Source organism: Strix uralensis, chromosome 20 (assembly GCF_047716275.1).
Source record: "Strix uralensis isolate ZFMK-TIS-50842 chromosome 20, bStrUra1, whole genome shotgun sequence".
Lineage (NCBI taxonomy): Eukaryota > Metazoa > Chordata > Aves > Strigiformes > Strigidae > Strix > Strix uralensis.
The window spans coordinates 8,372,851-8,397,205 of NC_133991.1; the positions used below are offsets into that span (position 1 = coordinate 8,372,851).

General features: G+C 66.4%; 4 protein-coding genes across 5 annotated transcripts; all 4 read right to left on the bottom strand.

Annotated features, from left to right (window-relative positions):
* Positions 1 to 138: 138 nt before the first annotated feature.
* On the bottom strand, positions 139 to 4,476 carry PIGS (phosphatidylinositol glycan anchor biosynthesis class S). Of its 2 annotated transcripts, XM_074890583.1 has the most exons (12): positions 4,414 to 4,469; positions 4,176 to 4,315; positions 3,992 to 4,103; positions 3,406 to 3,495; positions 3,161 to 3,252; positions 2,808 to 3,006; positions 2,328 to 2,470; positions 2,111 to 2,225; positions 1,701 to 1,846; positions 1,476 to 1,576; positions 895 to 1,105; positions 139 to 734 (listed from the first exon to the last, which is right to left on the bottom strand). In XM_074890583.1, the coding sequence occupies exons 1-12, from the start codon at positions 4,448 to 4,450 to the stop codon at positions 459 to 461; spliced, it is 1,662 nt and encodes a 553-aa protein (XP_074746684.1). In that variant the 5' UTR covers positions 4,451 to 4,469; the 3' UTR covers positions 139 to 458. The 2 variants fall into 2 exon arrangements, with proteins under 2 accessions (XP_074746684.1, XP_074746685.1); XM_074890584.1 differs by lacking the exon at positions 4,176 to 4,315 and having other exon boundaries at positions 4,414 to 4,476.
* Positions 4,477 to 4,950: 474 nt separating this feature from the next.
* On the bottom strand, positions 4,951 to 8,999 carry ALDOC (aldolase, fructose-bisphosphate C). Its single transcript, XM_074890230.1, has 9 exons — positions 8,849 to 8,999; positions 7,905 to 8,021; positions 7,615 to 7,826; positions 7,469 to 7,523; positions 7,237 to 7,397; positions 6,604 to 6,687; positions 6,341 to 6,515; positions 6,061 to 6,260; positions 4,951 to 5,450 (listed from the first exon to the last, which is right to left on the bottom strand). Exons 2-9 carry the CDS (start codon positions 8,014 to 8,016, stop codon positions 5,355 to 5,357), a joined length of 1,095 nt encoding a protein of 364 aa, XP_074746331.1. The 5' UTR covers positions 8,017 to 8,021; positions 8,849 to 8,999; the 3' UTR covers positions 4,951 to 5,354.
* A 1,727-nt stretch (positions 9,000 to 10,726) lies between these two features.
* Positions 10,727 to 18,422, bottom strand: SPAG5 (sperm associated antigen 5). The gene is made up of 21 exons (XM_074890309.1): positions 16,991 to 18,422; positions 16,713 to 16,905; positions 16,255 to 16,374; positions 16,031 to 16,123; positions 15,771 to 15,905; positions 15,348 to 15,467; positions 15,001 to 15,093; positions 14,714 to 14,848; positions 14,489 to 14,582; positions 14,306 to 14,397; positions 13,779 to 13,912; positions 13,315 to 13,480; positions 13,008 to 13,179; positions 12,634 to 12,705; positions 12,373 to 12,496; positions 11,987 to 12,098; positions 11,669 to 11,749; positions 11,441 to 11,584; positions 11,187 to 11,261; positions 11,000 to 11,080; positions 10,727 to 10,909 (listed from the first exon to the last, which is right to left on the bottom strand). Exons 1-21 carry the CDS (start codon positions 17,989 to 17,991, stop codon positions 10,796 to 10,798), a joined length of 3,351 nt encoding a protein of 1,116 aa, XP_074746410.1. The 5' UTR covers positions 17,992 to 18,422; the 3' UTR covers positions 10,727 to 10,795.
* A 1,981-nt stretch (positions 18,423 to 20,403) lies between these two features.
* RSKR (ribosomal protein S6 kinase related) lies at positions 20,404 to 24,087 on the bottom strand. The gene is made up of 12 exons (XM_074889831.1): positions 23,997 to 24,087; positions 23,696 to 23,893; positions 22,999 to 23,082; positions 22,852 to 22,920; positions 22,612 to 22,681; positions 21,750 to 21,857; positions 21,536 to 21,576; positions 21,428 to 21,455; positions 21,235 to 21,324; positions 21,076 to 21,164; positions 20,895 to 21,005; positions 20,404 to 20,802 (listed from the first exon to the last, which is right to left on the bottom strand). Exons 1-12 carry the CDS (start codon positions 24,045 to 24,047, stop codon positions 20,572 to 20,574), a joined length of 1,170 nt encoding a protein of 389 aa, XP_074745932.1. The 5' UTR covers positions 24,048 to 24,087; the 3' UTR covers positions 20,404 to 20,571.
* Positions 24,088 to 24,355: the final 268 nt, after the last annotated feature.

The following is a 24,355-nucleotide window of genomic DNA, read 5'->3' on the forward strand; positions in this document are numbered from 1 at the left end:
TTGGGCTAAATATCCCTAAGACAAGAGCCAGACCCCAAAAAAGCAATAAGGGGGTGCAGGGGGAGGCAAGCTGGGCCAGGGGAAGGTAGGGCAACAGACACCCATGCAGAGGGCTAACGGCAGAGCGGGAGAGGAGGGTCACACACACCCCGCACAACCGGGGTTTTTTCTTTATTTATAGAGCAGCTTGTTCTGAACACAGTGCAGGGCCAGGGGGTGCACAGAGGGAGCCCCCTCCCTCCTCTCTGATCTCTGGCTCAGGTCCCAGATTGAGAGCATCTCCCACCCCTCAGAGCAGCCTCTCTTCCCACTCCTGCACCTTGGCCCAAGCAGACCCATGCCAAGCTGCCAGGCCTGGCCCTGACACTGTTCTGAGGCCCCTTCTTGGGCCATGGGTCCGTGACAACACCCCCCAGGAGGTGGGGACAGCCCCAAGGCAGGGCACCATCGTGAGGGGCTCAGTCCATCTTGGTGGGCTCCTTCTTACACTGCCTGGTCTCCCGGACAATCTTGGCCAAGGAGAGGAGAATGGGGACGGCCATGGGCAGGAAGAGTGGGATGTAGATGGCAAATTTCTGGTCATCAGGGAAGTAGAGAAGATGGAGGAGGGACGGGTCAAAGAAGGCCCGCTCCGAGGAGGTGACTGCCTCCTTGCTGGCCTGGAAAGCCGAGTGCAGATGGCCCGTGGCCAGCTTGGCCATGGCGCTCTGCGCCGAGGCTACCGCTCGGTACACCTGTGTGGGAACAACACCAACGGTCAGTCCCTGGCCAGGGAGAAACACAGGAACAATCCTGGGGGCCTCACTCACAGCACCACCCCGGAGCTCATGATCTGCACAGGGACAGCAACACATGGCCCCCTCCGCTCCCCACCTCAGGATGCCCCAGCCCTACCTCAGAGGCAACATCATCTTTGATGACAATGTTCCCGATCTTGTCCAGGAGCTGGGCCAGCGAGGTCAAGGTGGTGGACACAGTGGCGATGTTCTCCACGGTGTGAGCCCACAGCAGGCGGTCCAGCTCCCAGTCGGCCAGCCCCTCGCTCCCTGGGCTCTCCAGCAGGAATTCGGGGGGCAGCTCTTCCCAAGATAACCCAAAGAGTAACCTGGGAGTAGAGGGGAAGGTGCCAGCCCACATCACAAGCCTGCAGTCCCACGTGCACTCCCTGCTCGTCCATTTCCCTGGTGTATTCAGTCTTGGCAGGGCTCAACCCACACCTGATGGCCTCCTGCACAAGGGGCAGGACAAGACAAACCTCCCGCCTCAGGAGATGGGAGACACAGCAGCACCCCTGGCCAGAGAGCAGTGTTGGCCAGTGGTCAGCACCTCCAAGGCCACAAAAAGCCACCCTCAGCCTCCCAGAGCCCACAGAGGAGCAAACGAGCTGCATGGGTACAGCCTGCTCTGACCCCACCAATTTCCACATGTGCCAGGAGAGCACACAGAGGCCCAGGGAGCGAAGAGCACATCCTCACCGGAGCTGGGCGAGGAAAACTTCCATTACCCGCACCATGTCCACATCCACGTGCAGCGGGAGGGAGGCTTGAGGGGAAGCAGAGGCTTCAACATTGTAAACCTGCAGGACAGTGTGTCAGCGAGGCACAGCCGGAGCCCTGGAGCTGGCAGAGCCACCAGCACTCACTGGGGATGGGGAGACACCGTCTTGTCTGAGCACTGCCAGCACCCCCACGGCCCCATACCATGATGCCACCCCAGCGGGGGCTGTGGAAGGCATTGGTGCTCACTGGGGCTCCATCCTTGTCCTGGATGTAGAGAGGGGAGTGGGAGCGCTCTGGCACGTACAGCAGGAAGTTCAGCACAGGGTAGAGTGAGGCAGCACTGGAGCCTGCAGCGGGACAGAGTCAAAGAACTCCCCTGGCTGGCAGGGGCAGTGCAGCCCTGGGGCAGAGCACAGCTTGGCTCCTCCTTCCACAGCAAGCCCCGAGCAGAACTGCCATCCTGGCAGATCTCCATCACCCTCGCTCCCATCCGGGGCCAGCAGGGCACAGTGATGCGGGGAGGGAAGGGGCACAGGCCATAGGCACAGCTGTCCCCCCTCCCTCAGCAGAACCCAGCCCCACGAGAGCCAGGTGAAGAGCACAGTACTCACCCAGCCGGGCCTCCACAGGGTTGATGACATGTGGGAGGCTGTGAGCGCTCAGGAGGAAGCTGGAGGACTCCTTGTCAAAGCGTGGTGTCACTCCTAGGACGGCATAGTACAGGATCTGCAGGCACACGACAAAGACGTTGCTGGCAGAGAAGCGCATTCCAGGACACCTGGCAAGGCCCAGGGCTGGGCTCTGCCCATCGCCTCTCCCAGCCCTCACCTGCGAGTCAACAGAGAAGTTGGCCACCAGGCTCAGTTTGTCCAAGACGGGCTGCACGTAGCGGTCCACGGCATCCTCGATGTCCCAGTCCACGACGTGGGACTTGGGGTCGGGGTTCAGCAGGCTGAAGGTGATCTCGTACCCTGCCGAGGGCCCACAGCCTGTGAGGCACTGCCACGGCCATTGCCTGTTGATGCCAAGGTTGGGCACGTGGCCATGACAGAGCTCCCAAAAGCGGCAGGACCTGACCCCCTCGTCCCTGGCCCTCCCTGATGCGGGGTTATGCACCAGTGCCCCAACACACAGGAATGAGAGCACAGATCCTGGCCTAGAGCAACTCCAAGAGCAAAGGGAAGACCCCAGGGTCTGTTACCCCAGAAGACATCCAGGATGTTACAAGTACAGCAGGAACAGCATCTCTCCCCAGAGACAGAGGGCCTTCCCCACACCAGGGAACGGGGCTGGGGCGCACGTCCGTACCCAGACTGGATTTCAAGTGCCGCCGGGCATCAGGGCCGAGCTGGCCATCAGGCACACGGTCCGAGAGGGCGGCAGCGATGGAGCTGGTCGTGAAGGACATCACCTGCGTCAGCTGCCGGAGGCGGGTGCGGAGGGCGGCCAGGCCCCCCCCAGCCCTTACTAGGGCACCGCGGTGCTTCCCCACATAGACACTGATGCCCTGGGGAAGAGGCAGGGGTGAGGGCCAGGAGCAGGGCTGGCTCCCACCAACACGCCAGAGAACCTGTGACAGCCTGGGGACGGATCCCTCCCCCCAGGGCACCTTCGAGGGGTGCAGCACACAGAGGCTGGCACCGCAGGGTGCTGCTCCCTACCTGAGGCAGCAGAGATGAGGTTTCGGGGACCACATACATGGTCAGAGCACCCAACGAGGCATCCTGCAGCGGGCGCAGAGCGGCGTCAGCCTCTGGGGAAGGTGGAGGCATTAAGCAGGGTTGGGAATTTCACTCCGATCCCCGTCCCACCCTGAGACACAAGAAATCTGAGTCCTCTGCTCAACCAGCCTCAGAAAGAAGAGGCTGCTCCCCCACGGAGTTCCCCCAGTCCCTCATCCCGGTACCTTGTGCAGTAGCCACATCCAGCGCTGCCTCCTCCTGAGCCGTGGTGCTGCGATAGACCATCTCGTAGCGGGACGTGATGCTGGTTCTCACTGCCAGGGGACAAAGCTTGAGTGAACCCACTAATCCCAGCCCCCGAGACCTTCAGAGGAGCCGGGTGCTGAGGCACAAGGGACAGCCCTGGGCAGACATATGCCCCAAGGTCCTTTGGGCACCTCAGCTGCGTGACCCACCATGGCATGTGGCCTCAACTGGGCCGCGCTGGCAGGCAGGACAGCCCCATGCCACCCAGGGCGCATCCCCCACCCTCCAAGGGCTGCCGTCACCCCGATCCCTGGGGAGGGGACCTGGTGTCTCTTCCCTGTGGCACCCTGGGGACTTCACTGTCCCCTCTGCTCCCCTCTGCTGCCAGCTCCGGGCAGGGTGATGCTGGTGAACGCAGCTCTGGGGTGCGGGGAGCTCCGGGCTGATGGCCGGTGCCAACCTCCCGGGGAGAGAAGCCGCGGACTCCCAGGGACCCCACCCAGGGACGAACGAGGCCACCCAAAAGGGACAGAAGGGGCAGGGACAACCGAAGGGGTCTCTCACGGTTCACGGAAATCTCCATCTCCTGCACGTCCCTGAACGGCAGCGGCTTCGGCAGGTCCCCGGGCACCGCCCCCGGGGCGAAGACCACAGCGACGGGCACCGCCAGCTGGAACTGAGCAGAGGCGTCAGGCCGGGCCGCCGCGCCCCCGGCCCCGCTGCCCCCGGCCCCACTCCCGGTGCTCACCGGCAGCTGGCCCAGCCCGTCGATGTCCGCGTAGGGCAGGGCAGCGCGGTAGGTCTCGGTCGTCCTCCACCACAGCGGCAGCCCCAGCACCACGGCAATGGCCGCGAAAGACAGGGCGGCCCGCCGGCCCCGCGCCCGCTCTGCGGGGACAGCGCTCAGCACCGGGGACGGGGCGGGGACCGGGCGCCCGGGGGCGGGGGCTAGGGGACAGCGAGCGACCCCCGGGGACTACCGATACCTGCTTCATCCGCCGCTATCGCCGCCGCTGCCGCCATCTTCACTTCCCGTCCCGGCCGAGGGGGCGGGGCCTATCCCCTGCCCAGCCACTCAGAGCTCCCAGTCCTCAGGACAACCAATAGGCGTGGAGTCCGCAGCGCGGCGGCGCGGACGGGCGGGCAGCAGCACCTATCAAAGCGCGGTATCGGCCCCGAGGAGGCGGGCCTTGGCTTCACGGCCTCTACGAGTGCCGCGGAGGGACATGCGGTGCCGCCGTGCGGGCCGAGCAGCGCGGCTGGAAGTGGGGGGGGGGTGGTGTGTGAAAACGGCTTGTGGTGGGGAATGGGGGCTCCCCAGGGGCTTCTCACGCGCCCGATGGCCCTCAGGGAGAGCCCAGCCACCCCCCACCCTGGCTCCCAGAGCTCCCGAGGGGTGTGGGTGGGCTGAGACCAGGCACAGCTCAGTGCATGGGTGAGCACGCCCAGAGCGGGCAGAGGGACGGCGCAGCCCAGGATGAGGCAGCACGCCGGTGCCCGGCGGCGAAGGAGGAGGCGGCACAGCGCTGTCTCTACCGTTTATTCGTTGTTAGGCTATTTGGTACATGGGGTGCACATGGCGAACACAACACAGGCGCCCCAAGGGCGGCAGCGACCAGGACTGCGAAGCTACGGCAGGGCAGGGGCACCCCCAGGCCTCCCCTCCTGCCCCCCACGCGGCCGGGCCTCCCCCCCTCAACAGCCTGGCCAGAGCCCCCCACCAAAGGGGCACCCAGGTGGCTCCCTTCCGGGGCCAGGTAACCCAGGCCCCCCACTTCATCTGCGGACACGGCGGCGTGGGGCCGGCCCGCGGGGCGCGTTCCCCTTCCCCTCCCCGCGTGGCGGCTCCCCTGGGTGGCTGGGGTGGAAGCGGGGTGTGAGCAGTGGCGGGGAGGGGGCCGGGGCCGGTGGGGTGCCCGGCCAGGGCTCAGTAGGCGTGGTTGGCCACGTAGAGGGACTGCCCGGCGGCCCCCGAGTCGTCCCCGCTGCCCTCGTACTTGCCCAGCGCAGCCAGCCCGTTCACCTGCGGGGAAAAGAAATGTCAGTGGCCCCACTGGGGTATGGCCCTCGGGGTCCCCCAGCCCCTGGGGACACAGCCTTCAGGGTCTCCCTAGATCATGGGGACACGGTTCTTGGCGTCCCCTGTACCCCTGCAACAACACAGCCCTTGGCACCCCCCTCCCATGGGGACAGAGCCCTCGGTGTCCCCCATCTCACTGGACACAACCCTTGGTGTTCCGCATCACGCCACGGGACACGGCTTTTGGCACCTCTCTTCCCACAGGGACACAGTTCTCAATGTCCCATGTCACCCTCAGGGCATGGCCCATCCCACAGGGACCTGGCCCTTGGCATTCCCCATTTCCCTGTGGGGACACAGCCCTCACTGTCCCCCATGGAGACAGTACTCTGTCCCCTCCGTGGGGACCATGGTCCTTGGCATCCCTCGTCCTGTGGGGCACAGCCCTTGGTGTCTCCTGTCACCCCACGGGACATGGCCCTCGGCATCCCCCACCCCAAGGGGCACAGTCATCAGTGCGCCTGCTCCCATGGGGACAGAGCCCTCAGTGTCCCCACCAACCCATGGGACACAGCCCTCAGGACCCCTCCCTTGCGGGAGCCATCCCCATCACCTCTGCGCGCTTGACGAACTCCTCAGTGGCGGCGGTGGCGTTGTCCCGCTGCCCGCGCCAGGCGCTGAGCGCCGACGCCTGCAGCGCCCGCCCGTAGGAGAAGGTGAGGGCCCATGGCCGCATCAGCGGGCACGTGTTGATGGCGTTGAGGTTGATGGAAGCCTCCTCCTCACTCTGTCCCCCAGACAGGAAGGTGACACCTGCAGAGAGCAAGGTTATGGCACCGGAAGGTCCACAGGGCATCCCCCTCCTGGTCCCCGCCACGTCCTGGTGCTGGTACCTGGCACGGCTGGGGGTACGGTGCGACGCAGGGCAGTGACAGTGGCCATGGCGATCTCCTCAGGGCTGTACTTGGTGGGGCAGGAGTGCCCGGGGGTCACCATGTTGGGCTTCAGCAGGGTCCCCTCCAGGTAGACGTGGTGGTCGCTCAGTGCCTTGTAGACAGCTGCCAGCACCTGGGGAGGACAGGCAGCGTGGAGTCCCCCGGCACGGCACGGCACAGCATGGCACGGTGCCCGCCCTGCTGCCCGCCCCACCACTCACCTTCTCCGTCACATACTGGCACCGCTTAAGGTCGTGCTCACCATCAGGCAGGATCTCTGGCTCCACGATGGGCACGATGCCATTCTGCAAACACCAGGCAGATGTCACCACGGGGATGTCCCTGGGCATCGCCCTGGCCCCATGGCAATGTGGGCCAATGCCTGGACCTAGGGGGTGATGCTCCACCCCAAAGTTCAATGTCCTCCCTTGCCAGTGATGCCCATCCCAGTGGGGTGATGCCTGGCCCCATGAGGTGATGCCCAGCCCCATGGGGTGATGCCCAACCTGGGAAGGTCAATTCTTGGCCCCATGGAGCAATGCCCATGTTTGTGGGGTGATGCCCAGCCCCATAGATTGATGCCTGGCCCTATGGGTGATACCCACCCCACAGAGAAATGCCTGGTCCTGGGGCTCAATGTCTGGTCCCAGGGGTCAATGCCCATCCACGTGAGGTGTTACCCAGCCCATGCCTTGATGCCCAGCCCCACGGGGTGATACCCAGGCACGGGGGCAATGCTGAGCCCCATGGATCTGTGTCCATCCCTGTGGGGCAATACCTGGCCTCTTCAGTCAACAACCATCCTATGGGTCAGTGCCCACCCCATGGGGCGATGCCCGGCCACAGACACGTACCTGCTGGCAGATGCTGGCGTAGCGGGCCAGGACGTTGGCGTTCTCCATGATGGCGAGCGCGGAGGGGGTGTTGTCACTGATTTTCAGCACGCAGCGCCACTTGGCAAAGTCGGCCCCATCCTTCTTGTACTGGGCACAGCGCTCCGACAGCCCATCCAGACCTGCCAGGCAGCGCGTCAGCCCCGCAGCCCCAGACTGCACAGCCCCCCCCGCCTCTACTCGCTGCACCTACCCTGTGTGGTGGTCTCGCCATCTGTTCCTGCCAGCGGCACGACACCCTTATCCACCTACGGTGAGAAGGGGAGGGCGGTGCTGAGCCCCACCAGCACCCTCCGAGCACCCTCAGCACCCCACAAACCCAACAAACACCCTTCACACCTTGATGCCCACAACGATGCCCTTGTCCTTGATCATCTGGACGAAGGGGGTGCCATCGTCAGCCTTCTGGTACATGGTCTCGTGGAAGAAGATGACGCCCCCGATGCATTTCTTCACCCGGCTGTCGGCGCTGAAGAGGATCTGACGGTACAGCCGGCGGTTCTCCTCCGTGTTTTCCACCCCGATCTGGTTGAGGCGCTTCGCCATGCTCCCTGCGGGCACCCGGCACCCTCGTCACCCTCAGGCGTGGGGAAAATGGGTGGCGGGACAGATCCCCCCCCTGCACTGACCTACGGACTCATCAGCGGCCAGGATGCCCTTGCCCGGGGCCACGATGCGCAGCGCGATGTCCGACAGCTCCTTCTTCTGCTCGGCCGTCAGCGCGGGGTATTGGTGCGTCATGGTGGCTGCGAGCAGACGGTGGCTGAGTCACACACCGGCGGGGCGGCCCACCCATCCGCCACGCACCCAGAACCTGGGGTGATCGGGGACCCCCCCGGGGCTGGAACCCCTGGACCTGCCGGTCAACGGGGCGGGCGCGTTGCATAAGCAGGCAGCTGCCCTCACCTCGGGACGGGCAGGGCCTCGTGGAGGATGCCGGGGAGCTCCCAGCCATTTTGCTGCCTGCTCGCCCGCCCCCAGCCCAGCCATCTTGAGGGAGCGCAGCTCCGCGGGGGGCCGGGGCAGGGCCCGGGGGGATGGAGACACCCCGGGGCCGGGGATACCCCGAGGGGGAGGTCCACGGGGGATGGCGATAGCCCGGGGATTGGGAATACCGGGGGGAAGGAAATACCCCGGGTACGGCGGTACCTGGGGAGGGAGAGACCCCAGGGGCGGCACTACCCGGGACTGGGGGTACCCGGGGTTTGCGGTATCCGGGGGATGGCGATACCCCGGGGATAGCGCCGTCGCGGGGTCGGTGATGCCCCGGGAGCCGGTGCTCCCCCCCGGGGCAGCGATCCCCCGGCCGCAACTGCCCGGGCTCGGGCTGCGCCAGCTTAGGGGGTATCTCCAGGCTCCCCCCACCCACCCAACACCCCCATGCCCGGGGCTCCCTCTGTCCCGGAGCCCCCCCACCCCTGCCCGACCCCCGGGATGCCGGCGGCGCCGCCACGGAGACACCCCGGAGCCTCGGTGGGGTTGCCGGCTCCCGCCGTCGGGGTCCCTCGGCTGCACCCCCGGCTGCCTCCCCCCCCCCAATCCTCTCGCCTCCGGCCTCCCGGCTCCCCCTTACCGTGCAGGGCGGGCGGCGGCGGGCGCGGACTGCGGGCTGTGCGCTCCGGCCCCGCGGTAAATGGGGCTGCGGTGCCGCAGAGCTACGTGACCGGCGGGGCGGCACCCGGCAGGACCAGCCCCCCCGGACCGCTCCGCCCCCCCCGCCGCCGTCGCACGCACACCGCCCCCCCGCACCCCCCCTGTCCCGCGCCGGCGACAACCCCTGCCGCCGGTGGGGTCCCCAGAGCCATAACCCCGGGGTGGGGGACCCCGCTGTGCCACCCCCTTGCAACCCCCTGCTGCTGGTGGGGACCCCTCTATGCCCCCCTCCCCGGTCAGGGACCCAGCTGAGTCACCCCCTATCATGGGCAGGGACCCCCATGCCACCCAGGCACCCCACTGTGCCACCCACTGTTGCTGCTGGAGACCCCTCTGTGCCCCCCACCTTGCTGTGCCCTTCTTGGTTATGGGTAGGGACTTTCCCTGCCCCCCCCCCCATCCTTACCACCGCCGGGGACCCCACTGTCCCCCCCTATTACCACTGCCAGCTACAGGCAGGGACCTTCCCCTCATCACCTTTGGGCCAGGGACCCCCCTGTGCCACCCCCAGGCTGGGGATCACCGTGCCGCCCCCACTGTTGCTGTGCCACTTCTGCTAGCAGGAACCAAGCCCCAACAGCACAGAGCTCCAGGCCCCTGGGACAGGGTGGGGGCTCCCCCAGCGAGACCAGCCCCCCCCGAAAAGCTGCCTGCAGCCGGCGCAGGGACAATAGCAGTGTCCCTGCTCACCCCACGGGGCTGGCTGCCAGGGCCGTGTTCTGCTGAATCCCTGCCCTAAAAGGAGGGCTCAGCCGCCCCGCAGGGCCCTAATCCAGGGAGGGGAACACATCTCCCCCCACATCCCAGAGCCTGGGGCCCCACTGCCCACCTCACATCTTGGGGGGCCATATCCAACCCCCTGCCAGCAGGGTTACGGCCATAGCAGGGAGGGAAGCGATGCCAGGGAGCAGCAAATGCTGCTTCCCCATGAGCCACCCACACACCCAGTAAATAGAGGTGCAAACCCTAAACACCTCCATTTCCTGGGTGCGGGGGTAAATAAAGTTGCTGGCACCCCAGGGTGTCACAACACCCATCCCGCACAGGGTGACAGGGCTGCAGCAGAGGGCAGGGGAAGGTGATCCCCCCCCGCGGGCAGAAGAAACAGGCCATTAAAAACCAGAACACTTGTTTGAACGCAGCTATTTTGGGCCATGCCAGGGGAGGGAGGTGCTGCATGGCCCCCACGACAGCGGGGAGCATCCTTGGGGTCGGGAACACCGGGAGGGGGATCCCACAGGAGATGCTCTAGCAGGGAAGGAGGGAGGTGAAGCTGGAGCTGTGCTGGGAGCAGGGGAGCCCCTGAGGGATGCCCCCCCCTCCATGCAGCAGCGGGGGGCCAAGGGAGAGCTGGGAGCAGGAGCTGGCAGAACTCCCAGCGCCTGGCAGGATGCTGCATGCCCGAGCCATGCTGGGAGGGGGAACCATCCCCACACACCAGGCGTGTAGCCCACAGCCCTGTGAGGGGGTGCAGGATCTGGCCCTTGATACCCTCCCCAGCGGGACACAGGAGGGGAGCACAGAGAAAATCTAGGGCAGGAGGAGCAGCAGCTCCGTGAGGGAAGCTAGGTCAGCCCAGGCATGCTGGCTGCTGCCGGCAGCGTAGGGTGGAAGCCTTGTTGAGAGAAGCGCTGGCTGGGGGGGTCTGTACCCCCCGCCAAGAAGGAGAGGCCCTGGGGGGGGGGGCAGGGAACTGTGCCCGTAGCCCTGGGATAGAGCAGAAACAGCCAGTGCAGGCTGGACAAGTTGTCCCCACCCAGGGCACCGGGAGCTTCCTGCATCCACGCACCAGGAAGGGTAAAAGCCAACAAAACTTTATTCAATAAACCATTACAACATTAAGAGGAGGAAGGTTTCACGCTACGGGCTAGAGCGGCTCAGCAGCTTCCTTACTGCCAGAGGCTGGCTTCTGGCCCAAGTACCGCAGCAGGCTGTGGAACTCTTGGCAGCCCGCTGCCAGGTCAGGGACGGCCAACAGGACCTGGGGACAGCAGCAGCGTTAGTGACAGTGTTTGGGATGAGGGTTGCTGCAGTCACAGCAAGGGTAAGAGCGAAGAACCACAAACCTCACCTCTTTCATCTTCTCCTGCATCTCCTCGTGGGTCCTCAGCACTTTCTGGGTGTGATGGAGCCTCATCTCCAGCCCTTGGACCTGCAGTGGGAGATGCCTGTCAGGAGTCTGCCCCAAAATTGGGCAGGGAGTGGCCCAGGAGGGAGAGGGGACTAGAGTCAGGGCAGCCCCTCGGGCTTCCCCATACCTGCTCCCGGTACTTGTCAGAGAGCAAAAGATTCTCATCCTCTTTCTCCAGGAGCATCAGCCGCAGTTTGTCCACCTGCAAAAAGAGTGAGTGCCGCTGAGAGATCACTGTGGGGCAAAAGCCCTGGGGTGGGGGGCTCAGCCCTGGCATCCCGCTGATTCCCTACTCGAGGAACAAGGTCTGGAGAGGTCCCCTGTCTAGGGAGGGGTGGTGACAGAAGTTGCCCTCAGCCCCAGCAGCCCCCCCAGCCTCACCTCCTGCCGCAGCAGGACTCGCTCCTGGATGTAGACAGTGTCCACCTTGGGCTCCTGCCCCCGCATCTCCTCCCACAGCACCTTGGCCTCTGTTTCAGCACGCTGGAGCGAGCGCTTGAGCTGGGAGACCTCTCCGTTCAGCCTCTGCAGGGGGAAAGGAGATGCCGAGAGGGGTCCTGTGGCCGGCAGCACCCAGGCGTGCAGCCCAGCCAGGCCCCCATCACAAACCGTGACTTCCCCACTCTTGTCGATGAGTTGCAGCATCCTCTCTTCCTGCTGTTTCACCACGTCCTGCAGCTCCTTCTCGTTCTGGGGGTTGGGGCGGGGGGGGAAGAAACAGTGTCAGGCAGTGCCTGGCCCTGGCCAACCCCAGCATCCTGGGGGGGAGCAGACTTTCTCATGTTCGAGAAGATCAGATGAGCCAGGAGCACCCACGGGGCATCACCAGAGCCGGTCACCCAGATTTCTCTGTGTCCTAGATCAGCACCCGTCCCAGTTCGGCTCTGCCCTGGGGTGGGTGCTGGCCCACTTCTGGCACCAGCTCACCTCTAGCTTGCCCCTCAGCGCCTTGTTCAACTTGGCGATGGTGGCAGCCTGGGCATCCATCTTCTCCTGGCTCTCGGCTGTCACCGTCTCCAGACGGAGCTGCAGGTCAGAGCTGGGAGAGGACAGCAATGCTGAGCAGGTGGGAATCGCAGCCAAGCGTGGTGCCAGCTACCAAACCCCCTCCTGAGCATCCTACCAGCCCTGTGGTGGGAGAGGCAAACCCACCAGCCCAGCCAGCTGGAAAAAGGCTTCTAGCCATGACAGGAGAGGCCTAATCAAGGGCTGGGGCAAGAGACAGACCCCAGACAGGCTGCCCACAGGAGAAGCCATGCCCAGGAGAGCGGTGCCTGTACCCAGCCCTCGACACAAGCCCCTGCTGAACTCACATCTCCGTCTGCAGTGCCTTGAACTTGCTCTGCTCCAGATCCTCAATGCGGGAGCTCAGCATGGTGAGGTTGGAGACTGTGGCTCTCAGCTCCTTCACGCTCTCCAGCAGACCATCCTCAGGCTCTGTGGGGAGGGCACGGAGGGAATGTCAGCCCCAGGGAACACGGAGCCAAGCAGGAAGGCATGACTGCTCATTCCCCCCGTGCAGGGAGCTCTGCAGCTTTAGAGCAGGGTCCAGGGCAGGGTGACAGCCCCAGTACCTATTAGCTTTGGTGTAGAGGGAAGTTTGTCCTTGGTAAATGCACTCCCACCTCTGGTGGCTTCATCAGCATCTGCGAGAGTAGAGGACAGAGGCGCTGTGCCCAGGCCTGTGTGCTGCAGGGAGCACGATCAGAGCTCACTCACACACCCATCCACCCCAGGGAGGGTCAGAGTAGACCCCGGTCGCTCGCAGGAGCTGTGACTAAACCCACAGTTGCCACAAGGGAACAACGGGGGGATCCACAAGGAAGGGCATGGGAATGCCACTGGGATCTCCTTGTCCAGCACCAGTGCACCTCCCCAGCATGGGAGGGAGCGATCCCCATCCCCATACAGGGACCCCCCAGCACCCCGATAGTGGGTGCCAGCTCACCTTTCCCCAACACCGCTTTCAGGACACTGCCCACGAAGGAGTCCCCAGCACGGTACGGCGTGCGGCATGCCGGCGTGCGGCAGGCAGGGGTCCAGGCAGGGCGGGGTGTTTGCCAGCCCGGTGTCCGCGGAGCCGGGGTCCAGGATCTGCTTCTCGATGGAGCATCGTCATCCTTCAGAGGGGAGGGAGAGCACAGCTTGTGACAGCTCTGCACCGCCCCGGCAATCGGGGGGTGTCTTGAAGCCACGCCATGGAGAGCCACAGGTGTCTGATCCCCTTGTCCTTGTCCCCACGGCAAGGCTCCTACCTCCTCTTGCAGAGCGGCCCTGAGGCAGTCGGCGAGCTCCTGCAGCCGCATCTTGCTCTCAGCAATATCTGCAGAGCTCCAGGAGACTTTGTCCCTCTTGAGCTGCAAGTCGAGGAGCTCAGCCTTGGTGGTCTCCAGCTCCTTGCCGAGGGTAGCCTCCTCTTCCCTGTGGGATGGCATCAGCCTCAGTGGGAGCCGCGTTCCCCCTTCTCGACAATGGAATGGGGACATTTCCCACACCTGCCTCCCACCATGACCCAGGGGCGGTGCAAACCCCACAGATTTAGGCAGCTTCCCCCAAGATGGGGTCTGCTGGGCTTCCCCACAGCCTCTTCCACCTGGCTGGGCAACCACGCTTGGCTGGGACAGAGCCGTGTCCCTCTGTGTGTCCCCCAACCCTCAAGAAGGGCTCTATTTCCCAAAAATAGAGGGGTTCAAGCAGAAGTGGTGAACGGGGTCGGTACCGTAGGCGCTGCTGGGAATCCATAAGCTCCTGGTACTGCTGGCTGAGCTCCTGCAGGGTGTCCAGCGTGAGCTTCAGCCTGGCCTCCACCTCCAGCAACTGCATGCGGGACATGTGGTTCTCCTGATTGAGGAACTATAAGAGGGTGGGGGGACATGGCTGTGAGTGCCCAGACAGAGACCCAAGGGGGCTCATTAAGATCAATTAGGGGCAATTTTACCCCCAGCAGACCAACCCCCTGGTGACCAGCAGTTTACCAGGAACATAGGACAGGCTGGGGGACAGCACCATGCCTGCAGGCAGGGGAAAATTATCCCAGAGAGCTGCCCGTCCCCCTCCCTGGGAATTGCCGCCGGGCAGGATGGAGAGCTGCGCTACGTGCGGGATGTCAACTACCCTCACCTCGCTCACCCCCCGCTGCCCCGAGGGAGTGCTAATCCCGCGCCTGGCCGTCTGCCAGCATTCCCGTGAGGCCATGGTGGGGGCTGGCATCGCGTGACAGCGCAGGCAGGGTCAGGCAGCTCCTACCTCCCGGCATTCGGTCACCTCCCGCAGCTCCTGGCACAGCCCATCCCGCTCCTGCTCCACGTTGGCCAGATTTGTCATCAGGGAGCTCAGGTCTGCGAGGAGCAGAGCCGTCAGCGCGGGGCGGAGGGGATGGGGGCAGTTGGGGACAGGGGGAGCTCCAACCCCCGTGTCACCCACCCCTACCTGTGCTGAGGCGTGAGTTGGCCACCGTCAGCTGCTCCAGCTGAGCCAGCGTGTCCTGCAGAGCCACCGAGGTCTCCTCCAGCTTGCAGGACGCCTGCAGAGACATGGTGCCCTCCAGGCTTTGCTTTGGGCAGCTCTTCCCCATGGGGTGCCCCAAGTCACCTCATGCTTGGGGTCAGCCAGGCTGCAATGGAGCATCCCAGACACCCCCAGGCACCACCCTACCTCCTCCTTGGCTTGAAGAGCTTCATCCACTCGCTGCCTCATGGCATCCCGCTCCTCCAGGCAGCTCCGCAGCTTGCCGGGCACTTTCTCCAGCACGGCCTGGCACCGGGACACCAGAGCCCTGACCTGCTCCCGCTGTGAGGGGAGGTGACATCAGGCAGAGCTTAGCAAGGCACTGCCAGCCTTGGAGCCCACAGGCACAAAGCCAAGCGGCACCAGCCTGCACCGCGCTGGGAGGGAGGCAAGGGGCTGAGCCCGCCGCTGGCCCCAACCGGGACACCACTCACGTCCTCATCCAGGGCTCTCCTTTCCTTCTCCAGATTTTCAAAGGTGCTGTCTATGAATTCCCGGAAATGCTGAGCCTCGGCGGCCAGGGATGCCTGTGGAGCAGCAGAAACGGGTCAGCACTGCCGTGGTGAAAGAGCCACATTCAATGGTGGAGGGAGGCGAGCGTCAACCCCGAGGCCGGATTTGTGGCAACTTCCCAGTAGCAGCACCAAGAAACCTCTGGTGGGCCCAAACCCATCGCAGACTGTGGCTCAGAGCATCACCCAAGCTCAGGACATGGGGGTGCCCTTCCAGCCTCCTGGGGACCCAGGTGGGAGGCAGCTGGAAGTGCCCACCCGCTCAGTACCTGCTGGTTGATAGCATCCACCAGCAGCACGCGCAGCTCCCGCTGGGAGGCCAGGCTCTGGTCACGGGCACTGATCTGGGCGCTGGCATGGGTGCGGAAGGCCTCCAGGAAGCGATCTCCCTGCCGAAGAAAGGGTGCTGCTCCGGGCACGTGCCGCACGAGGGGCAACTTCCAGGAGCCATCCCCGCACGCTGCTGCAGCCCAGGGCTCCCACTCCCAGCGGGACACAGCCCGAGCCAAAAATTCATCCAGAGAGCTTCTGCCACCCCGGGCGGCCACAAGCGTTTCTGGCTTTCCAGGGCCACATCAGGCTTTTCCCCTGGGACCTTCACACCCCAGAGACAGGCAGAGATGCAGGGTGCCCCATCAAAGGCATGGGGACAGCAGAGTGTGCCCTAACCGCCCCACCAGCCACACTCCTACCTCCTCCTTGGCTCGGAGGGCTTCATCCGCTCGCTGCCTCATGGCATCCCGCTCCTCCAGACAGCTCCGCAGCTTGCCGGGCACTTTCTCCAGCACAGCTTGGCACCGGAACACCAGAGCTCTCGCCTGTTCCCGCTGCGAGAGGAGATGTGCTGGGAGGCACCAGCTATAGCCGTTGGCTGCCGTGTGTGCCAGCAGCAGCAGCGTCTCCTGAAACCTGGGGAAAAAGGGGCGGCCAGCCCGGCTGCGCAGAGACTCACCTCCTGGGCAAGGACTCCCTGCTCATCCTGCAATCTCTGAAAGGCAGCATCCACGAGGCTCCGAAACAGGAGGCACTGCCTGCTCCAGGCGCTCTGGGGAAGGGACAAGGGCACCAGCGCTCAGACAGTGCTGCCAGAGCCGGCACAGGCAGCGCCGGGCACATGTGTGCCCTGCCCGGCTGAGACCTGGCACACTCATTGCATGCCAGCCAGCCCAGACGCACCATCCCCGCTGCAGCCAGCCCCAGCTCCCGCTGAAGGTCCTGCTCTGCTCCCCGCTGCCGCTGCAGAACCTCCATCTTCCTCCGTAGCTCAAGGTAGAGGTTGTGGTAGATCTCCTCCTCCTAAGGACATGCCAGCAGAGCAGAAGGGGCTTCACACCAGCCCCATTCCACCCCGGGGTCCGGCGAGAGCCGGTTAGCCACAACACCTCCCATCCTCCCCCTGCGTGTGCCAGGAATGTTTCCCTGCACAAAGGGTTCAAATCCAGCAAACTCAGCGGGTTGAGCCAGGCGTGATAACGCGGCTGGAGCAGCGCCGGGCGCGTGATGCCGTGCACCGTGCCACAGCAACCCCGCTTTACTTCCGCTCCACCAGGCCACAGTCCAGGCAGGGCCATCATGCCACCAGCAGCACGTAGGCACTGTCATGGCACCAAGGCCACCCCTGTGAGGACTCGTACCCCTCTGGGGTGGGTGACGTCTGTCTGTGTGAGCGCGTCCCTCTGTTCAGCCGGCCCCACGCGGGGCAGCAGGTGCTGGCTCTCCTGCCAGTCGCGCAGCTGGAGCGAGAGGGCTTCAATGATGATGAGGGTGCTCTCCAGCCGTCCTTCCAGCTCTGCCCGCGGCAGAGACTTCAGCTGCTCCCGGGAACAGCTGGGGACAGAGAGAGGGCTTGGGGCAGGGACGGCTCGTGGGTGCCACAGCCCCGTCCAGGGGGGAGGCACGTCCCCACACTTACTGCCAGAGCAGGGAGTCCGTTTCGGCAGCGCTGTCCTTGGCGCAGCGGGGGCTGCCTGCAGATGTGTTCATGCTCCTCTCCCGCAGGTCCTGGGGCGTCATGAAGGTGCCAGCGACCGCTGTGGACACGGGGGTGATGCTGGTGCTGGCGACCACCGTGGACACGGGGGTGATGCTGGTGCTGGCGACCGCCGTGGACACGGGGGTGACGCTGGTGCCGGCGACCGCCGTGGGCACGGGGGTGACGCTGGTGCCGGCGACCGCCGTGGGCACGGGGGTGACGCTGGTGCCGGCGACCGCCGTGGGCACGGGCAGGGGCAGGCTGTGCCGCAGGGACTCCAGCAGAGATGAGGCATTGAGGGTTTTCTCCAGCCACACCAGCGGCAACACCCAGGATATGGCACCCGGGGCCACCTCGGGCGAGGGGATAGGGGTGGTCGCTGTCTCCAGCCCAGCAGTCTCTGACCTACTTGCCTCGATGGGTGAGAGTCCAGGGGGGCCCTGCTCTGGGGGAGCAGGGGCTGGGGACTCGGCTCCCTCAGGAGTGCCTTGGCAAGGTAGAGAACCAGCACTTCCATCTACAGCCGGGGGCTCAGAGGCCACAGGGCTGCAGGAGAGGTCGGCGGGTGCCGCTCGCCACCCACGGAAGGGAGCTTCCTGCGGGGTGGAGCTGGTGCCAGGGGGCCCTGGAGTGCAGGAGGCCAGGCTGGCACTGCCACTGGGCCCAAGGGTGCAGAGTGCTAGAGTGGTGCTGCCTGAGGAGTTTGGGGTGAAAGGCACTGAGCTGAGGATGCTGGAGGGTCCCGGGGTGGTGGTGCTGGGGGGCTCCGGGGTACACAACCCTGGCATGGGGCTGCACAGGGGGGCCAGCACGGTGCTACTGGGGGGCTCCAGGATGCTGGGCCCCAGAACGGGGCTGAACAAGAGGGGTGGCACAGTGCTGCTGGGCCCCAGGATGGTGCTGCTGGGGGGCTCCGGGGTGCTGGGCCCCAGAACGGGCATGGTGCTTCTGGGGGGCTCCGGGGTGCTGGGCCCCGGGACGGGCACAGTGCTGCTGGGGGGCTCCGGGGTGCTGGGCCCCGGGACGGGCACAGTGCTGCTGGGGGGCTCCGGGGTGCTGGGCCCCGGGACGGGCACAGTGCTGCTGGGGGGCTCCGGGGTGCTGGGCCCAGGGACGGGCACGGTGCTGCTGGGGGGCTCCGGGGTGCTGGGCCCTGGGACAGGCACGGTGCTGCTGGGGGGCTCCGGGGTGCTGGGCCCTGGGACGGGCACGGTGCTACTGGGGGGCTCCGGGGTGCTGGGCCCCGGGACGGGCACGGTGCTGCTGGGGGGCTCCGGGGTGCTGGGCCCCGGGACGGGCACGGCGATGCTGGGGGGCTCTGGGGTGCTGGGCCCCGGGACGGGACTGTCAGGGGGCTCTGGGGTGGTGCTGCTGGGGGGGTGCAGGGTAGCACTGCGGAGGGGGTGCAGGGTAGCACTGCGGAGGGGGTGCAGGGTAGCACTGCGGAGGGCTCCTGGGATGCAGGGCATCGAGGTGAAGCTGCTGGAGGGCTCCTGGGTACAGGACACTGGATTGGTGCCATCATGGTCCTACAGGACATTTGGGGGGGGTGAGGGGGTCAGAGCTGCCCTGCCCTTCTCCCCAGCATCCCACAGAATCACCTAGGTTGGAAAAGACCTTGAAGATCCTCCAGTCCAACCATGAACCTCACACTGACCGTTCCCAACTCCACCAGATCCCTCAGTGCTGTGTGAACCCGACTCTTCAACCCCTCCAGGGATGGGGACTCCCCCCCTGCCCTGGGCAGCCCATTCCAACGCCCAAGAACCCCTTCTGCAAAGAAATCCTTCCTAAGAGCCAGTCTGACCCTGCCCTGGCGCAGCTTGAGGCCATTCCCTCTTGTCCTGGCGCTGGTTCCTTGGCTCAAGAGGCTCATCCCCCCTCTCTGCACCCTCCTTTCAGGGAGTTGTAGAGGGCCATGAGGTCTCCCCTCAGCCTCCTCTTCTCCAGACTAAACCCCCCCAGTTCCCTCAGCCGCTCCCCATCAGACCTGTGCTCCAGACCCCGCACCAGCTCCGTTGCCCTTCTCTGGACACGCTCGAGTCATTCAATGGCCTTTTTGGAGTGAGGGGCCCAAAACTGAACCCAGTAATCAAGTACAGGGGTAAGATCCCTTCCCTGTCCCTGCTGGCCACGCTAGTGCTGATACAGGCCAGGATGCCATTGGCCTTCTTGGCCACCTGGGCACACTGCTGGCTCCTGTTCAGCCAGCTGTCAATCACCCCCCCCCAGGTCCCTCTCTGACTGGCAGCTCTCCAGCCAGTCCTCCCCAGGCCTGTAGCGCTGCTGGGGGTTGTTGTGGCCCAAGTGCAGCACCCGGCATTTGGCCTTAGTGAAACTCCCCCAGTTGGGCTCAGCCCATCGCTCCAGCCTGTCCAGGTCTCCCTGCAGAGCCTCCCTACCCTCGAGCCGATCAACACTCCCACCCAACTGGGTGTCCTCTGCAAACTGACTGAGGGTGCCCTCGATCCGCTCGTCTAGGTCATCAATAAAGGTGTTAAAAGATGTATATCCCATAACCGTTTGCCCCAGTCTCCCCATTTCCCCCACCCCAGTAGATACACCCTGTCCTCCCACTGCCCCGGTCCCCCACCGCAGTGTCCCCAGACCCGGCACCTCCCAGCGCCCCTTTCCGTTCCCCTGCCCCCGGGCTCCCCGCACCCACCTTGAGCCGCAGGCGGCGGAGCAGCGGGGTGAGGCTGGTGCGATCGGCGCCCGGCTGCAGCCGCAGGTCCTGCAGCGGGGTGCGCCGGGGCCGCTGCCGCGCCTGGGGAGGAGGGGGCGCACCGGGGTCACCGCCGGCGTCACCGGCAGCACACACCCCCCTTACACACACATATATATGTATACACACACACCGGGAGCGCACCGGATCCACCGCCCCCAGCCACCCCCGGGCAACCCCGCACCGGACACCCCCGGGCTCTCCCCGCCGCCCCACCGGCTGCCCAAGGCGGTGCCCCCTCCCTCCCTCCCGCACTCACGGCGGGGCTCTGGCCGCCCCGCATGGCCGCGCTCCGGGCCCGCTCCAACCGCTCCCCGCGCGCCGCCGCCGCCGCTCGCTTGAAAACGCCGCGCCGCTCTGATTGGCTGCTCCGCGCGGCACGTGACTCCACGTTAGAGGCGGGGCTCGCCGCGGCGGTGGGCGGGGCTACGGGCGAGGCCACGCCCTTTGTGGCGGTGTGCAGCGCCGAGCACGGGGACCCCGCAGCCCGGGGCGGGGCGGGGCCGAACGACACACACGGGCCCAGCTCCCCCCCGACCCCGGGGCCTCCCCAGCGCCTGCCCCGGGGGAACCAGCCCGGCCCTACCCGAGGGAGGAGGGGACGACACACGCCAGCCCCACACACCCCCCGGGGGTCCCGCAGGAGTCAGCGATGCCCGCGGCTCTCGGGTTTATTGCTGCCGCGGGCAGAGGTACAATGGTGGGGTAAGGGAGACCCAGCCCAGCAATGTCCGACCCGCTGCTGGGGTTGGGGGGAATGTCCCTGAGCGATGTTGGTGGTCCCAGCCAGGGTGGTTCAGCCAGGCCAGGGCTGGCCCGGAGGGGCAGCAGCAGCGGTGAGGTCACAGTCAAAGTCAGCGAAGGTGACAGGGTCGGGAAGGGGCTGCTCGGGGGGGCGCGGGGCCACTGCCACCACCACCGGGTCCTTCTGCAGCAGGTCGGCGTCAAAGGCCACCCCGCGGAAGAAGGGGTGGCTCTGGAAGTGGTGGAGGTAGCGCAGGCGGTGCAGAGGGTTGTGACACAGCAGCTGGGGATGGAGGGAGGACAGTGAATGGTGGGGACCCCAGCATCCAGCCCAGAGGGCCAGCAGGGACCCCAAAATCCAGGCGGGAAGGTTACCTCGGCAAGCAGCCGGGCCAGTGCGGAGCTGAACGCAGGTGGGCTCTCGTAGCTGCTCTGTTTGACGCGCTCCAGCATGGCCACATGGTCCCCCGCCGGTGCCACAGGGAACTGGGGGGTCAGGGGGCAGATTTAGGGGCTCCATGGGGTGCCCCTATCACCCCCCACCTGTGGCCCTCACCTCCCCACTGGCCAGGGCGAAGAGCAGGACTCCCAGTGACCACCAGTCGGCTGCGTGGCTGTAGGGCCCCCCGCTCAGCACCTCCGGGGCTGTGGGAAAGAGCGGGTGAGGGCCTGGGGGGGCCGTGCCCCCCACTGCAGCCCCCCACTGCCCCCTTACCCATGTACTGCAGGGTGCCACAGATGGTGTGGGCTCGCTCGCCCCACCGTAGGTGGCGGGAGAGGCCGAAGTCGGTGAGTTTGAGGTGCCCTGTGGGGTGAGACAATGAGTGGGGACCCATGGGTGGGGTGTCCCCATGGTCGGATGTCCCCACGGATGGGGCATCCCCAAGCCAGTGCCATTAGACTCTTACCTCTCTCATCCAGGAGGATGTTCTCCATCTGAAATGAGACAGGCACTGGGGGGGTTCAGAGACACCCCCCACCCCACCCTCCTGCCCCCCGGCCCCACTGCCACCCACCTTCACGTCTCTGTGCATGATGCCCAGGTCGTGGAGGTACACTGGGGAGAAAATGGAGCTGTCAGAACGGTGGGTCCCCTCTCGGCACGGTGCCCGCAGCCACCCGCACTGCACCCAACAGGCAGCTGCCCACCCCTGGAGATGGCTGACCCTGCCTGCAGGTCCCCATCAGTGGGGACAGTGGTGTCTGTCCCCGGCGTGGCAGGCCACTCACCCAGCACCAGCACCAGCTCGGCGGCAAACAGGCGGACGGTGGCCTCGGCGAAGCGCCCGGCGGCACGCCACAGCGCGTGCAGGTCTCCGGTGCTGCAGTAGGTACACACTGCCGGGACAGACAACGCGCCTTACCGACGGGCTGCCCCACGGGGCCGGGCTGGCGTGAGGGGCACGGGCACCAGGGTGGCATGGGCACGGGGCAGGGGGGTCATTGGGACCACGCACCAAGGTGAGATGGGCACCATGGGCATGCACCAAGGGGATGCAAGCGCTGGGGCCATAAGGGCAGCGAGGTGGCACAAGCCCCAGGACCACGCTGGCACCAAGGTGGCACAAACACCAGGGCAATGTGAGCACCAGGACCACGTACTAAAGTGACATAGGCATGGGAGCACCGCGTACCACGGTGACATGGGCCCCAGAGCCATGTGGGCACTGGGAACACACAAACACCACAGCCACGTGAGCTCCAGGGTGGCACAGGCACCGGTGGCCACATGGGTACCCCAGTGACACAGTCCCCAGGGTCACACAGGCACTGGGAACACAAAAGCTATGTGGACGCCGAGGTGGCACGGCCATCAGGGCCACCAGGGCCAGGCAGGCTACCAGGGCTGGGGCACCTCATTCACCCCCCATGCTGGTCCCTGCCCCACTGCGGTTTGTCCCCATCCCTGTCCCCCTGTCCCTGTCCTGTGGGTGTGGGGTGGGAGCCGGCAGCCGAGTGCCTGGATCCCCACGGGGCAGCGGGCAGCGCGGGGGGAGCGTGCACGTGTGCGGGGACACGTGTGCGGGCGGTGGGGACACGTGCGCGGGCAGGGGGGGGGCCGGGGCGAGCCCGCGGGCAGATGGTCACTCACTGATGAAGAGGTGGCGCTGGCCCTGCCAGCTGTCCCCCAGCCCGTGGACAAACGGGTGCCTGACCTGTCTCTGGGGACAAAAAGCAGAGAGGGTGAGCAGCCCCCAGGGTGGGGGGCCCAGGGGGGACAGGGGACCCCACTTCTGCCACCCTCCCTTCGCAGCCCCGGTGGCCTCCTGCTGCCCCCACAGCTGCCCCGAACCCCTCCGCGGGTTGGGGTCCCCCCTGGACCCCCCCTAACCTGGATGCTGACTTCTTCCTTGCACTGCTTGAGGGTGTCACGGCGCAGCACCTCCACTTTAGGCACGACCTGGGGAGGACGAGGGGCTGTTGGGGGGGGGACAAAGACAGGTGGGGGCACCCACCGGCCCCTGGAGGCAGCACCCACCTTCACGGCGCAGACCTTCTCCCGCCCGCAGTCCAGCACTTTGAGGATGGTCCCGAAGGAGCCTTTGGCCACGAAACCCAGGATCTGGGGGGAGGCGGAGCAGGGTCTGAGCACCCCACGGAGACAGGCTCGGGGGCGGGCAGGGTGTGGGGGTCCTGTGTGGGGTGGCACAGAGCACCCAAGGCAGGTGGTGGGGACATATGGGGACCAGGAGGACCCAATCGGGACCCCAGTGGGATGTATGGGGACCCAGTACGAGGCACATGGGGACAGGGACACGGGGACGGCAGTGGATGCTGACAGGATGCACGGGACCCCGGTAGGACACAGGGGACCCCGGTAGGACACACAGACCCGACACGGGGCACGGGGACCCCGCGGGGGTAGAAGGGGTCGCGGTGGGACGGCCGGGGCCGCCGGTGGGATGCGCAGGGATCAGGCACGGCGTGCCAGGACAGCCGGTAAGACGGTCGGCGATCCCGGGAGGGCGGCACGGGGTGCACGGACGGCGCGGGAGGAAGAGGCTCGGGGCGCTGGGGGACCCCGGGAGGACGCGCAGGGACCCCGGAACGGGGTGCGAGGGGACCCGTTAGGAACTGCCAGGGCGGGATGCGCGGGCGCCCCGGGAGGAGGGTCGGGGACCCCGGTAGGATGCACCGGCACCCCGGTAGGAGGGTGGGGGGCCCCGGGACGGCACCTTGAGCTGCTGCTGGCGGGCGGAGGGGCGGACGGGGAACTCCGGCAGGAAAAGCGAGACGAGCTGCGGCAGCGGCCACCCGGGCAGCGGCGGCTCCTCGGCGGGGCCCCGCGGAGCCAGGGCGAGCCCCGACCCCGGTACCGGTACCGGCCCGGCGCGGCCCAGCAGCGCCCGCACCCACGACCCCACGGCGCGGCCCTGCGGAACCGGGGGACAGCGTCAGCGGGGACCCCCGGGGCGGAGGGGTGCCTGGGGCCGGCGGGGGTGGGGAACGGGACACCCCCGGAGCCGCCGCACGCACCTGGGGGGGCCGCACCGGGGCCGGCCCGGGGCCGCTGCTCGTTGCTCCCATCGCGGCGCCGCCCGGCCGCGCCCCGGGCCCGGGCCCCGGTAATCCGCTGCCTTACATAACCCCGCCGCCCCGCCCCGCCCCGCCCCGCCCGGGCGCGACCACCCCCCGCCCCGGGGCCGGGCACCGGGGCTGCCCCCCCGCACCGAGAGCGCACCCCGGGACACCCACCCGTGACTGATCCCTCCCTTCCCCGCTTCTGGGCAGGGCACACCCTCCGGGACCCCCCCTTGCACACTTTGGGGTTCTCCCTTCAACCGCTCATCCCCCCTTTGCACCCCACTTGCCCGTGGGGTACCTACAGCCCCGGG